Genomic DNA, 16419 nt, shown 5'->3' with positions numbered 1-16419 from the left:
CACTCACTGACTGCAGAAGGGAGAAACCTACAGTTCAGCATGCCTCTTAACTTGACTCATCCACTCAGACAGATTTCACTCCAACCCACATAGAAAACACATTAAGCACTGTTGATGTTTTGCTGCTGAAATGTTCATACACACAGAAGTCTCTGATAAAAGCCCTGTTAGCGATCTGAATGCTGTAACTTCAGGCTACTTTCACACAGACAGTGTTTTGGAGTCACTTCAGTTATAGAATGCCTTTAACACTCTAAAACAGGACTGACAACTGTATTCTGCTGCTGTGTTAATGTAGCCTTCGAACATCAGGGCATCAGGAATCTTTCCCTTTGTTTCTTTATGTTCTAGTTCATTCTGCACACAAATATAGAAAGTCCTTTCCTTGTTGAAGTGCTCTGTGTGTTCGTTCAGGAATCTCTCCAGCATTAGTCATTTGGTCTTGGATGAGATTCACGAGAGGAGTCTTCAATCCGATGTTCTTCTCACCATCGTAAAGGACCTGTTAACTGCTCGAGATGATCTCAAAGTAGTCCTCATGAGTGCCACACTCAACGCTGAGAAATTCAGCAGATATTTCGGTAAGAAAATTTCAATAATGTCTGTACATGATTCAGGTGGATGTGTTGATAGTGAAAGGAGATTCAGCTCTCAGTTTAGATTATTCAAATGTAGTGTGGAAGAATGTGTGCATTTTTTTTGTTTGGTTTTTTTTTAGGTCTTTTGTAGGGATGTGTGCTGTTTTTCAGATGAGCATCCAATTAGGCACAAGAGGCTGTGCTATAATTTATATATAGTCCAGTGTTGTTAGGCACAAAGTGTAGCGGCCTCAAGTGCCTTATTGGTTTTATAAAAAGTCATAATAAAAATACATATATTTCATTAAAACATTTTATTAAAGACTCTTTACGAATGCGGTTTTCTTTCCCGTGTCAGTGTTATTCCTATTGAAAAACAATGTTGGGGTATATTGCTAATACTAGATAAAGTTAGGTGGTATAAGTTAGGGAGAGGGGTTTCTCATTCTAGAGAACATTTTATTACGCAACAAATTGTGCAAGAGGAGTCATTAAAATTTTGGTCCACTTTCCCAGAAGAGAAAGCTATTAGCACAATGAGAGAAGCTTGTTCATAGTGGTTTGCATGTTCATGTGAGAACTTGTGTTGTTTGGCGCTGAAAACTCTCATGTTCTCGCGTAAACATGCATGCTGTTGTCAACGAACTTCTCTCATAAACGCGCAATGGAAATTTTGGTTGTTTCTCACCAAAACGTATCGTATGCCTTCAGAAGACTTGAAATATGACACATGAGTCGCATGCACTACTTTTATGATACTTTTGAGTCCTTTTTTTTTTTTTTTTTTTTACTTTAACCTCGTGTGACCCATGTACACATGCGTGGATGTTGTAATTTGGGTTCACTATACGCAACGCTCAATTTAAATTCCTTTAAACTGACTGATCTCAGTTCAGAAGACTCTGGGCTGTCAGTAAAGGGTTAAACTTGTGACAAAACAACATGGTGCTGATCACAGCGGAATTTGTCTTTTGGAGAAATGGCAACAAACCTACATCTGGTAAGAAGCCTAATTGAGTTTTTATGTTGAAACCTGTTTGAGTCCAAAGAACAGAGTCTCCAGTTTAATGTGATATGCCATTTTTTAAATTTTAGTGAATTATCACGAAACTGTGAATTATCACATTGAGAATCAATGGGTTCATCCAAAAGCTGAAAATTTTTGTTTTTAGAGGCTTTATATGGAGTCAGGATTAAAATACGGTGCATTTTGAACTGTTCTGAGACCAGTGCAGACAGACAGCATACTGGAGGTTAAGTCATTCTCTAAATAGGGGGCAGGGGAGCATCATATAGCTTTCCTATGCAGCTCAGTGCATTCACTCCTATAATCTGACCAAAAGTTCAGTTTCAGGCTGCAGATGATTTTTGGACCACTCAACATGTTTGGCAGACATGAGACAATGGTAATCAGTACATAGATTCAGAATTTATTAAGTATCATTTTATTTTAACATGGTAGTGATTGGAAGATGCTAGCTATTACTTTAAATCAGAATAAGTTATGCTAATTTCTAATGTAATGTCTGTAATGTCTAAAAAAAAAAAATAAACATGAATAGCCAACACTCCTGGAAACATAAACAATTTGATAAAAAAATATTTCACAACTTAGTCCCGCTGTCCACATATGTTGCTATCAATTTTTAGGAAAACTGTTTGCTCTTGAATATATATATATATATATATATATATATATATATATATATATATATATATATATATATATAATATAAATATAAATAATTATTTTTTTTTCATGCTTATTAGGTGCTACTAGTTACGAATCAAAAAGGGAAATGGTAAATGCACACAGCAGTCACACTCAAGTCTTATGAGGTTAAAGTGAGGCACTATCAATTGTCATTGTATTGAGAAAACAGACTAAGATATTCAATAAAAAAAAATCTCCTTTTGTGTTTCGCATAAGAAAGTCAAACAGCTTTGGAATGGCATGAGGACAGAATTTTCATTTTAAAGTGTACTGTTCCTTTAACTACACATTCTGCTTTATACTGTATAATAGACTAATTAGGTTTTTGTCCTCCTCGAACACAATATGGCTGGACTTAGCATAGTGCTAATGACCGGAAAAATGGCTTCAGCTTTCTAATGTAAGGGAAAAGAGTCCAGTCGTGAACAATGAAAATCCAACCGTGTAATAAAGAAGAAACGTGACTGTGAGAATCACTGGAGATTGCCAAACCCCTTCCTTTCCTTGTTTACTGATTCTTTCTCTTTCAGATAACTGTCCCATGGTCCATATTCCTGGATACACATACCCAGTGCAAGAGTATTTACTTGAAGATGTGGTGGAAATGCTAAGGTGAGCTAATTTTTTGATTTTGGGAAATATTTACAAAATATTTTATGCCAAACTTATTAAAGACTAAAACTATTAAGTTTGTTTCTGTTGAACATGGTTCCAAACTATGTGGTGGAAACATTTAGTTGGTAGCTATTTTTCATGGTTCCTAAAAGTTTGAATCTGGTCATTAGCTAGTCCAAGCTAGTTTACGTTTCTCCATTTTAGAGGACCAACAAACGATTTTTCCACCTTGTTTTACCATGATGGCCACTAAACGCTGGGACTGTCTGACTTTGAGTTTGGGTCGTAGGTTCCGACCGCAGCAACAGGACTGCAGACCTCGCTATAATAGAGGCTTTTTTCATGGCAAGAACGTACGGCCGGAGAAAGAGCATAAAGAAGCTGAATACAACGAGAGCTGGCCCTGCTATGCCCGCACACTCAGAGACCGGTCAGTCTTAATTAAAAAACCTCTCACCCTGTTCTGTAAAGGTTGTATTATACTGTAATGTTCATTGCCTGAACTAAATCTATTCCCATAAAACAAACCTCACGCTTTGTACACACCAGTCATTAAAGTAAATGGACTTTTTGACCAAATGCATTACGGTGAGGCATTTAATTTATAAACCTGCATGTCCATTAGGGCTGCACAATTAATCAAATAAATCATTTAGGTTACAGTTACAGCTGCCATAATTAACTTTTAGAGAAGTGTCAATTGCATCATTCTGTTTAGGTCTACTACCGTAAGCTCTATTTGTTGTAAATGTTCTATTTACTATGTTGATGTCCGTTTACATAAACTTGCAGCCCAAACGTCCAACAACATTATGACGAAAAGATGTAGTAATTACTCTCTACGTTGTGATTGGCAGGTACTCAGACAGCACCATTGACGTGCTGGAGATGATGAATGATGATGACAAGATCAACCTGGATCTTATCGTAGCATTGATCCGCCACATTGTGATGAACGATGATGTGAGTCCCATACCTCTATGACTAGGTTTTTGTGTGTGTGTGTCCGAGTGTGTAACTTGGCTGGAGCAGGGACAGATGGTGAGCCACTAGTAAAGCAGAATCATGTTGGCATGAATTGTGCGCTAATGGGACTGCTTAGCAGATGCTCGTCTCCTGTCCTTTCCTCTGAACTAAACTGACGTGAACTCTATTTCCCATGCTTCTCTTGATGCCTCTGGGATTGCTTCTTTTCACAGTCAGCTCTTTTATGTGGAAGAATATTGGCATGTGTGTCACATGATTGCATGGATGTGTCAGAGAGGGTGAGATTAAAGGCATCAAACTGTTGGAGCTTCTGTCTGGTATCTCTCCCTTTCATTGCTACATTCATATCCCATTCATACCTCTACATGTTCATACTTACTCTACATGTGTACAACAGTGTGAATTCTCAAAAATTAGCAGTAAGAGTTCAAATAACCTCAATAACCCCTTTTATAGCCTTTACATTTGTCATATAACTTTTTTTGCATTTAGTTTTTCCTCTGAGGTCCACTTATAATGTTAGTCAAGGTTTTTTTGTTGTTGCCCAAAACAGACATAATTTCGTTTTTATTATTACCATTTTCCACCCTCAATTTCACACTTACAGTATAGGCACTATGGGCGCCATCCCAAATGACCCCCAAGGCAAATGCCTTGCAGTTCTCCGCCGACTCCACACTTGGGTAGGGCTGTCACGATTATGAAATTTGGCTGACAATTAATTGTCAAACAAATAATTGCGATTATGACGATTAATTGTCTCTTTAAGGGCTTTCATGATTAATTGTCATATAAATTGTCATATTTCTTAAGGTGCGCTTTCATAAACCTTAAGAAGTCATTTTTTCATATTTAACTTCAAATGTTAATTTGAATTCAAATGTTAAATCAAATAATAAATTGGGGATATATGATTTCCTTTAAAGGCTTTAAAAACATGACATGAAAAATTATGTTTTAAATATCAAATTTTTTTTTAGACTTAAAACATGTCTCTCTTTTTGGTCAACTTTAGTTTTGGTCAATTTTACATTTACAATGTTGTTGTTTTTTTTTAACCCTAAAACTATATTTTATATTATAAATGTTTTATATAAAAAATAACTATTTACTTTCTTACATTTCATACGTTATTTTAATGCTTTGATTAAACCCACAATCCCTTATTTGTCATGAAGCAAAACCTTTGAGATTTCGTTTCATCATTTCATCACTCCACAGAAATAGAGTAAACATGCTTCTCCTCCTCTGTGCCACTGTGTGTCAATAAAACTGTGTGTATGAACCTGATATGGCCAAGATAATTCGTCATTACACAATCGTTTAAAGTGAAGCCGGGGCGCTTTGCGTTCACTATCAAAGTTATTCGTTTATATTTTGCGGGTGTTTGGTGCCAGCCTCTGTTAACAGTGTGCACATCAGAGCGCTTGAGAGGCTCATCAACTCTTACGGACAGGAGCTGCTCTGGTTGAGATCCGTGGTGCAGCTCAGTGAAGCTCCGAGTTCAACTTAATGACACACAAATGCGCCGTTCATGACATTTATACAGCATATTCGCTTAAAATTCCCTTTTTTGGGTATTAAAATGTGATTGGAATTTGAATGCCCAGTAATCTCGGTTATCTCCAATAACCGTGATTAGATCAAATTGCGACAGGCCTACTCATGGGGCACTAGTCAGCACGTCCTTGAGGGTGTATGGGTTAATAAAGCAAGCATTTGGGTCAGACTTTATCGGCTAATTCACTTTTATACATAGAAAAAAATGATATGCAGGAGTCATGTCCTTGACAAGGTTAAGGAATGCATTATAAACTCATACTTAATTTTTTTTAATGAAATGACATGCAGAAAATGGCCTTATTGCCTGTCAGATATCACTGAAAAGGTGCCATGAAATATCACACCTGTCTCTGGAACAGCTCTACCCTCAGTAAACAGCGGGGAAAATGATGTTTGCGGGCCATGCTCAGATCATTTGTTTCTGCTTGTCAGTTATTGTGCGCTTTAACAGAGCAGCCCAAATATGCTTGTATAAGTGCCAGAACGGTATCCTGCTCCCGTGTCGCTCCGGGTCGGACGACAAAATGCTCAGGGGATGCTTCCTTTTCCATCTGCTCTAATACAACGGTCTGCAAGTGTATTTGTGTGTGTGCGCATGTCTTTGGAGTGTCGTTTAAAAAAAAAAGGGGGTGTGGCTAATTCAACGGCTAAAGCCCAAAGTATATATCGGTTTTGATGGGAAAGTTTAGCGTCTTCATATAGTGGAATGCGAGCCGACTAAAGGTTGACCAATAGGGGATTTTGCCGATATTGATAACTAAGGTGGCGCAAAAGGCAGATAAAAGATTAATTGGCCGATAGTTTTTAAAATAAATGTATAAAATGTCAAAAAAAATTATTATTCTATCTATACTATTGTGGGCAAAGACAAAGAGTCCAAAATGAATAAAATCCCAGATGCAGTTATTTGTTCAAGCAAAATCCCAATAATAACCAGAAAAAAATGAAGATTTGGTACGCAACGCGGGACTTTTAAGTATAAACAAGCCCGCAAAACATGGGGGACTCTTATTTTGAAATGACAAAAAAACTATTGGCAACTATCGACATAGGTTTTTGCAGATAACTGATAGTTCCAAAAAGCAACAATCGGCACAGATTAATCAGTAAAACTGATATATCGTCTACCTCTACTGCCGACCTCCTCACAGATGCATTCTTGACATGAACTTCTATTTTTGTTTCCACATTCATCTCCTGTTGTTTATCAGCGATTATATCCTCTTCTAGCGCTTCCTCGTGACAGCAATGGCTAAAATGTGAGTATTGCCACCTTGTAGACCCACTAATTAGTGCAAATAATTCCAGGCACGTGCGCATTGTGCGTTCAAGAAAAATCGTGCGCATTTAAAATCGGGCTGCGCACATTCGGTGCTCGAGCATTCTGCTCATGACCTGAGTCACATGTCTTGTACAGCGTTCACATCTGACCGAAGTGTATTTTGGGCTTAAGTCTGGTATAAGTTCCAGAATGGCTAAAATGGCTTACAGCACCTTTAAATATCTTTATTAAATAAATCCAAGCAACACATTCACAATTAAGATTTTCTAAATAAAAAAAAAAAAAAGAACCCCTGAAAAACTTTGACCACAATACAAATGCAAAAGCGCACACACCTGAATGACTGTACAGAAAGAAGAAAATAAGACCCACAAAGTCAGTTTGTTTACATATGCAGTTATAATTGAGCTACAGCTTTTTTGCATAGTCGTGCTAAAGTCTTCATCAGTCTGTCCAAGTATACATGACACGATGTGTAATCAAATATTTGAAGAAAGGACGTCAGCTGAGAAGGTGTTCAATACACATTGCATGGAACCTCTGTCTTACGTAGCATGTGCACAATGCTGAGGCCACATGTGGTCCAATTAACATATATGTCAAAGCCAAGCTACGCAAAATTCAGACTGGTACGATTTCAGTCGGAATAAAGCGTTTTCATGACTTTTAAAAAAAAAAAAAAAAAAAAGACAAAGTATTGAACTTTTAAAGGGCATGCAGACAGTGTCATATCATGCAAAATCCCTTCATTTCCCCAATCACCTTTTCTGATCGTCATTATTTGTGCTTTCTGTACTGTCTTGTCAATTAAAAGTGGCAAAATGGGATACAGCTAGAGGGCTTGAGAGAACACTGACCCTGAACTGTCAAACAAGGTTTGCTTCAATAGATGGAAAACATAGAGTGGTTCATGGAGTCAAAACCTTAACATTTGGTGAGACATCATAATTGCTGTATGACAGTTGGGAGGCATAAGTCTTTTGACCCTTGAAGAGTTCAGTGCGACAGAGACCGAGAGAGAGAGAGAGATAGACAGTAAAGAAGAGTGTATCGTGCTTTAATTTGCCATGTCCACTCTGTCAGATAGAGCAGTATGGGTTGTCTTTCAGGAGCCGAGCTTGGCGATTGGCTAATTAAGAAGGCCAGCCATGCAATTATGCAGAGGATCAAAAGCAGTTTTAATGAATGCGTTCTCTAAATATTAAGCACCCTTGTCGACTTCACTGTCTTCCGATTGTCCCTATGCTAACCCATTAAGTCCGGATTGTACACAACTGTGCTAAAATATCTAGCAAATAACTTGGTCAGTAATGTGAAGTATGAAATAATCCAGTCACACCTGCCTCAAAGTCCTTGCTTGTATCTTTATGTTCTCTTTGTTTTGGAGAAGATAAAGAGGTTTTCATATAAAGGAGTGTTTGCGTCATAAGTGTCACGGTCTGGGACATCACAGCGGAACAGTGAGATTAAGTATTGTTATTTAATCAAAACATTTGGGAATACTGAGATATATGTCAGGTTTAATGTCAGGTTTTGCACTACACAGTGCACTGGGTCACAGGATGCTTTGAACCTCATTCATACACACACAAACATACACACTGATTCCTGTTGGCATGCACAACCAGTAATATGCTAATATGCATGCATGCACTGCAAAAGTAAGTGTTCTCTTTTTAATGTGTCATGTACCCTTTATGTGATGTTGCTGGGCTGTTAAATATAGAACCAGGGCCGTCTGGGGACACTTCATAATTTATCTCCCTCCTCCCCTCCATTGACACACTGCATTTTTATGAGGTTAAAATCCTCAGATTGCTTTTGCTGACGTAATAGATTTTTATCTGGCTCTGGTGGGTGACTCACTTTTTAGGACAGACATTGCCCCTGAGATCACAGTGTGGCAATGCAATTTGTGCTTATGTCAGAGTGCAGTGATTTAAGAACTGTCAAAAATATTCTTGTCCAGTAACACAAACTGAAAACACTTAATTTGTTGGTGTCTTTGTGTGTATGGTTGGACGCAGCGCAACAAATAGAGAGTAGATGTCTTAAGACACGGCAACACGGCAGTGGTGTAAATCCGTCACTCATACTAGCCACTCGGAAATTCAGTGAATGCGGGCGGCCAAAACAGATTTAATCAATTTTGTCTCATGTTCATTGCTTTATAAGCTCTAAATATGCTTCCCATCTGAGACGCGCATATGCGTGGGGTGAATGTGGTTTCGCGCGAACCACCATAGCGCCCCCCAGAGTGCTTGCTCCCGGGATAGGATGGCACTGAGGGGATCACAAGCTTCCGTCTACATTGCAGCGCAGACCACAAAACGTGTGCAACCCATTTGAATCGAGAACTGTTTTTTCATAACAAATACTATAGTTTAATTTTTAGAAAAACTATCTACATAAATCTAACCACGGTATCCATTAGGGCTGTCAACAGGGCTGCGAAACTAAATTTGAATGTTTTACTAAAATATTATATTCAAAATTCAAATTATATTCCAATTATAAAGACATTATTTCAGGTAGGGTGAAAAATCTATGAGACATCTGATTTTTAAATTGATGTTGTCTCCTACGTGCGATTGTTTATTGCAAAGAACATATATGGCTGTTAACAAATGTGCATAAGTTCAAAAGATTTAGCCAATAATGTTATCAAATATTAAGTAAAAAATAAAACATATTTACATAAAGTAAAAATGTGTTCTATCTGTATGTTAACTTAGTGTTGCACAGTAGCCTATAACGATGCCATAGTGCTACCATGAGCTCAAGCTTCATAATACTGGTGGGACTACAGTATTTTTCATTAAATACAGTTTTATGTATGTACCTAATGCTTATGCAGCGAGACGCTAATAAGAGGGCAAGACATACAGTACATCGCCAAAGACCTCAATCTCTAAGGGCCGTTCACTCCGAATGCTGCTTTTTCTGTGGATGCGTTAGACAGACATCTTTGACCGTTGCACTGTGTCTCACTGATTTTTGAGCGTCTTGTGCAGCAGCTATGCATTTCTTTTAGACGCTGTCAATTTAAAAGAAAATTCAACCTTTAAAACGCATCTTGAGACACCTGCGTTCTGTTTTATTCATTGCACTGCGTCTGTTTTAGCCCAAGAATGTAAGTCAACATCATTGCTTGGCACATTCATTCAAGCATTTGAATATAAATTTTTAACTGAAATTTGATGTATATTCAAATATTTACTTGAGAGCCTTAATATTATCCATGGTCCTACCTGTGTTTATTGCCTTGTTATTACAAATTCCACTGATAAACAAGGTCCTTTCATGAATTATGGACAAATAATTGCCAAAGTTTTTCTCCTGTTCTGTCCTACTCCTTCTCTAACTGGCCATGTTTGCCTTCAGATTTTCCAAGAGACTAAAATCATTTGACCTGTGTCCTGCTAAGCTCATACAATTCTCGCTCAAAATGTCCAAACAAATGCATGCAGCTACAGTCTCCAGTTAACTTTATCACTTTTTGTGGGGCGGGTGACAATGCTGGCTAGTGAAAATGCTGAGTGGCTAGTGACTTTGGAACACCACTAGCCACAGTGGTCAGTGAGCCAAAAAGATAATGTGAAGCCCTGGTTTCCAGGATGTTGTAATGGAGTTTTTACTATGATCTTTTGTGGTTGCTAGTTGATTTCTTTGGGTTTTTGGTGGTTGCTTCTATAAAATAGAAATAAACTAAATTAAAATGTTCAAAGCTTTAATAATCTTGAAACATGGGGGGTGAGTTATGCGCTGAAGTTTAATATGAGCAAAAGTAAAAGTGATGCTTGCCTTAAGCTCTGTTTAATTAAAATGTGTAATTGTAGACACGTTGATGCTGCTTTGTCTTTCAGGATGGAGCAATTCTAGTGTTTCTGCCTGGCTGGGACAACATCAGCAGCCTGAATGATCTACTCACGGCTGACCAGATGTTTAAATCAGGTAGAGGTTGTAGTCTCTTAGTCTCACAGACACGTGCACAGCCAGGGTCCAAAATCAACAGTCGCTAAGTTCCAAATGCGAGTCAAAATTGGCTTTGGTGTTCCTTCACAATAAAAGAACAATATCTGACCCTTGCCCAAATTATTCTATTAGTGTCGTTTAAAAAAATAGTGCTGACACATTTCCAAACATTTGAGCAGAATTAACATTGAACACAGAATGCATCATTTTGTTGCTCAATTGACAAATACATATACACTTGCAGCCACAGCATCCTGTAATCTGAGTTTGTCATATCTTGCATCTCTTTCAGATCGCTTTATCATCATCCCACTCCACTCTTTGATGCCCACGGTCTCTCAGACTCAGGTGAGTGTAGACAGCTGCGGCGAGCTCTCTGCCTCCCACCACTGCTCTCAAATGCAATCTCTCCCTCCCGTCGGACTGCACTAAATTGAATATGCTGAGCTTCGTGTGGAGTCTAGCACCTCAAACTATCAATTGTACTATTATGTACATGAATGACACTTTGCTTCTCTCTCCCCTCAGGTGTTCAAAAAGCCACCCCCTGGAGTGCGCAAGATTGTGATCGCTACCAACATCGCAGAAACCAGGTGTGCTTGTGTGTACTTAAGTGTGTGTGTACTGTATGTGCTTATGATTGAACCTTTTTTTTTTGTGCATGTCTTTCATTATTTTTTGTGCCTGGAACTGTATGATGTGATTTGAGTCTCTGTCAAGATTGAAATACAGTAAACATTTGTCAGTTTTGTGTGATAATCAGTAATTAACTATGTTGTCACTGCTGTTCTAGCTAGCGCCATCAGTATGCAAAAGTTGAACCCTGCAGTGGCCAAGTGGCAATGGAGCCAGCTAATTAAAACCCAACTGACTCACACATGCACACACACACACACACAGCTTTAAATGGGCTTCGAGCCCCGTCTATACAAAAAAACTCCATGAAGAGTTCAGAATTCAAAGGGATTTTCTCAATATACACTCATACACAGAGAATATGTTTAGATCTCTTTTTAATTAAGCTCAGTATCAGGCTTATCTGCCATTGAAACACTGCCATTGAAATGTTTGGTCTTAGGTAATCAACTATGCTGGTGTCTGATTTCAGCTGTTATTACAGTTTTTTCAGTTGTTTAGTTCACATGTGATTAATCCTATTGCTCTGATAATTTAATATGGCTTTGATAATAAAAGTTTGCTTAAAGACAACATGAAACAGCATTTGCAGTGTATTTAAAGGAGTTTTATAGGCTCAGTACAGATTAAAGATCTATGGATAGCATCTGTGACATATTGTTCCTTATCATAGAAAATAATTTCGACTTGAATTCATCATCGTCTGGATTTGATTGGATGATGGTTTGAAGGATGGGAATGAAACCTGTCAGGTTATGATAGTATCGGTTAATATTCTTCCCTGCCCACACAACCTTGGTTACAGTAGCAGAAAAGTCATTTAAGAGGTGGAGAAATTAATACATTTGGTTGAAAGATTATGTAAACAAACTTTTGTCTTTAGAGGATATTTGCATGCTCTACTGCAGTGTTATCATCAGCACGTTGTGATATTTCTTACTTTCAATCTCTGTCTCTTACAGTATCACGATAGATGATGTTGTGTATGTGATTGATGGAGGGAAGATTAAAGAAACTCATTTTGACACCCAGAACAACATCAGCACCATGGCTGCAGAGTGGGTGAGCTTAGCCAATGCCAAACAGAGGAAAGGCCGCGCTGGCAGGTACAGATCTCTCACTGTCTCCCTCCCTTCATTTATCTTCCTTTATGTGTTATTCCCTCTATAATCAGGAGCTCTTCCTCAGTCTATTCACAAGTATCAGTGGGAGGAATTGCACACAGAGGAAGAATGTCAAACCTCTCAGTATATACAGCATCTGCCAGGAGTTTTACAGGAATGCTGTGGGATGAAAGAACCCATTTCATTTATTTTTTTTCAGATGCCACTAGGGCTTCCATGATGCATATTATTAAAGAGTATATACCAGTACCAAATCAATTTTTATTATATTGATACCAGTTTTGATACCACATCAAAAACTAATATGCTACAGAACACACTCCCTTATTAAAAAAAAAAAGTTAATAAATTAAAACAGTGGCATATGGTTTTTCCAAGTATATCTCAGTTAAGTAGACATTAAGTAAAATTTGCATCATTTACTCACCCTCATGTCGTTTCAAACCTCTATGACTTCTTTTTTTTTTTTTCTGGAACAGGAAGGTTGCAAAAATCTTGACATATTACACAAGTTCTCGTGAAGTTTCTCTCATGCCATTTTTGGGTTCATTATTCCTTTCATGTAAACTGTTAGCAATACTATAAAAAAAATCAAAAACAGTTCAACAAACAAAAACAATTAATATTTGCCAAGATATACATTTTTACCCACTTTTGAAAGGTCATGTGCGCAGCCGCGTTTTTTTCATGAGGTGTGGGATGCTTCCACAGAGCATGCATGCAAATAAGTATTTGAGCTTTTGAAAACAGAGTCACTACTTTGTATTATACAACAGTTGGTTCCGGTCATCGAATTTGATTGGACGAGAGGCATTCCAAGAGTGCTGATAGCACATACCATCAGCACTGGGACGCTTTTTGTATCGCATCGCTTGCGCTTGTGGCATTCCAAAAGTGTAAGAGCAGTGCAGATGCATAAGAGAGCAGCTAGATGTTTGAATTTATATTCATCCCAGTGATATTAAAGATTTGAGCCACCAGGTGGCGACAAAAGACCGTCTTGTGTGTGATATTAGCTAGGGCTGGACGGTTCTTTCCGATTAATTCGAATTTACGTTTTGACACGATTTTTTATTTTTCTTAAATCGAGAAACTGGGATTTTGCAAAAAAATATTGCAAACGCTATAATTAGATATGTTGTAAATCCACCAAAGGCTGAAAAAGGAAGAGAAAAAGAATTCATAGTGCTTGTCTTCATGTCGCTCACGATCTGATCAGCTGCACGTGTGAAGCTCCAAATGAATATGAACACGGAGACTGATATAAAAGACAGCAGTAATATTCCCAGTATGCTTGTACACAGTGTGACTGTAGCCCAGCTTTGTCCATCATTCAGGTATACACCAGCTTAATACCATAACTGGCCTCGGCATGCGCATGTTGATGAACGGTCTCCTTTCTTTTCTTTTCACCCATAAAAAAGCATTAGTTATGTGACCGTTGTGGGCACTTCGTTTCAAATCATGGAGAGGCTATAAATGGGACAATCAAACATCTGCTGCTCCTTTTGCCATGATGGTTCAGATAGATCGCTAGTTATTGCTTTGTTCTGTGACGTGTTTCAAGTGTACTGCATCTATAGCCAACATTTGTCAAGCGATCATTTTGACAAACTTTGCTAGTTGAGTTGTAATGATAAATTATTTAATATTGCTGCACTGCTCAGCGTGAACTCTATCTGCATGGGTTTATGAATATACACACAATTTGTTTGATATACAATTAGTACTTTGTAGATAAACTTGATAATGTATAGATATAGATTCCTGGATAACTTTCTAGATAGACTTGGTTTAGATAAAATGAATATCTACACTGGCTAAGAATTATTTTGCTGTTTTCTTATTCTATTATTTCTGAACATCTGGGTTTATTAGATTTTAATTGATTTTACATTTACATTCTGTTGACAGCTTCCCCCTGTGGTGCATTTGTAATTTTTTCTTGCACACCTTTGTTTCCTATAGTGAAAAGAGCTTGGATTTCTCTAACCAGGTTGCCTTGCATTCTAATAAAGATCATATTTATTCACAAGAATGGTGAACCATGAATCGTCCATAGGTTTGATAAAAATCAAGATGTTTTTTTTTTGTGCCATAATCGCCCAACCCTACTATGAGCGAGTTAAGCTGAGTTGACAAATTGTGTGTTGTCAATCAGTGCACAAATTTCTTTGAAGTCACTCCATGATCAACTGCACTATAGCTGAGAAATAGAGTTCAACTAACGGCTTCAGTATTACTGCAGATCACAGCCGCGAGTTGCGACAGATGGAGTAATCAAACACGCTTAGGGTGCCTACCTGATACTCAAAGTTTCCGAGGTGTGAGAAGACGTAAACATTCAACATGGCAGAGGAGAAAACGCTTCTGTGTCAAAATAAGAGTTCCCCAAGAAATATACAAGAATGAAACTGGCATCCTCCATGTTTTCTCTCTGACAACAAAACACGTGAACGCAAGTTAAATACTCGTAGGATAATTCCGATTGCACGTATGTCAACATCACTCCATGATCGGGACGGATTACTATCACACTACAGATGAGCAATAGAGTTAAACTAACAGCTGCAGCATTACTGTTCATCATTGTAACAGAAGCAGGTAATCACACACTCAGTCATTCTCTTATACACACACGTCCCTATTTCTCCAATAACTTGTTAGGAAACAGACCAAGCTGTCATTACTAGTTCTAAAATGTGGTTTTCGAATTAGTGACAGAGGCTTGGGCACATCTTACGAACTAGCAACTGCAGATACTGTGGCTAAAGAAAGCAGTTCCACACACAAGAGAGTTTTTTGGGATAGTCCTTAGTTTATCCCTACTTATTTATTTTCTTGCTCAATGAACTGTTGTATAAAAGCAATATCACACTCGCATTCTTGCTGTATTGCCCATCTATCAGCACGGCTGTGATTACCTGAGGCCTCGTGCCTACGGCTGAATCGCAGCGCTGCTGATAGCTGGACATACAGCATTATTGTGATATGCATCATGTAATATTGCTTTACTATAGATACTGTAGGAAAAACTGTTCTTGTTACTTTTTGTTTTAATTTTAGTATCAACTTGAAACTGAAGTACTAGTATTTTTGACATCCCTAAATCCCACTAACCTTGGGTTGGGCTACAGTTCAACACTCATTTTTTTTAATAAAATAAATAACACTAAAGAAATAAAAAACGAATATAAGTCTTTCTCCTCTGTCAGCAAGTCCCTTCACCTCAGTCTAATAACACACCTCCTTTCATCTATTCACATCCTCAGGTTTTTTTCCTTTTCTTTCAAGACTAGCGTAAGTGTATTCTTAAGTTTGTCTGTCCTCTGTCTCTGAGGTGAGAGAGTTCCTCTCTCAAGGTTTCTCTGCCTTTACTTTAAAGTCCACAGAGAGAGGAAAGATGTGTCCTTGAATACCTTCATTGTTATCTCAGTTATTTGATATGAAAGTGAAAAACTCTTTCTATTGGCTTCTTTTGAAGCTGAAGGCCACAGAATGCTCTCTCATAGAAGTCCTGTTCAGCTATCTTTTTTTGTTGAAGGAAATGCGTTTCTCTACTGTAAACAGATGATGTTTTTAGTGTCTATGTTAAAGATCTTTGTATGTAATGATGCTTATTTTGTATTCAAATGGCAAACTAAACTGAATATCTTCAGGTACAGTATAAGCGAAAGAGCGCCATCAATGCCTATTTACGTCTGGTGTCTACGTGTTTGGGGTTGAACTGGCACAGTGAGGAGAGGGTGTGTGTATCAGAGAGAGAAGAGATAAGTCAGCGACTAAATTTTGCTATTAAATAAATCTGCCTGCTGCACAGCACAGTCTCTGACACACCATTTCAATTTCACACTTGTTCACCATAAACGTCTAAATGTACACACGCTCACTCATTGTGCCTGTGTATATGCACACACTGTCATGCACACACACACTCCGCCTTGT

General features: G+C 38.0%; 1 protein-coding gene across 2 annotated transcripts in view; it reads left to right on the top strand.

Annotated features, from left to right (window-relative positions):
- LOC127456343 (ATP-dependent DNA/RNA helicase DHX36-like) overlaps positions 1 to 16419 on the top strand; it is a 57878-nt gene that overhangs the window by 17196 nt on the left and 24263 nt on the right. For both annotated transcript variants that reach the window (XM_051724789.1, XM_051724790.1), the window contains 8 exons: positions 415 to 581; positions 2823 to 2904; positions 3197 to 3337; positions 3765 to 3870; positions 10606 to 10693; positions 11007 to 11062; positions 11243 to 11307; positions 12313 to 12456. In XM_051724789.1, coding sequence (XP_051580749.1) covers positions 415 to 581; positions 2823 to 2904; positions 3197 to 3337; positions 3765 to 3870; positions 10606 to 10693; positions 11007 to 11062; positions 11243 to 11307; positions 12313 to 12456 — 849 coding nt within the window. The remainder of the gene's footprint in view (positions 1 to 414; positions 582 to 2822; positions 2905 to 3196; positions 3338 to 3764; positions 3871 to 10605; positions 10694 to 11006; positions 11063 to 11242; positions 11308 to 12312; positions 12457 to 16419) is intronic.

This window comes from Myxocyprinus asiaticus, chromosome 18 (assembly GCF_019703515.2).
Source record: "Myxocyprinus asiaticus isolate MX2 ecotype Aquarium Trade chromosome 18, UBuf_Myxa_2, whole genome shotgun sequence".
Lineage (NCBI taxonomy): Eukaryota > Metazoa > Chordata > Actinopteri > Cypriniformes > Catostomidae > Myxocyprinus > Myxocyprinus asiaticus.
Note: the sequence above shows the minus strand (reverse complement) of the source record. Positions and strands in the feature narration are given on the sequence as shown.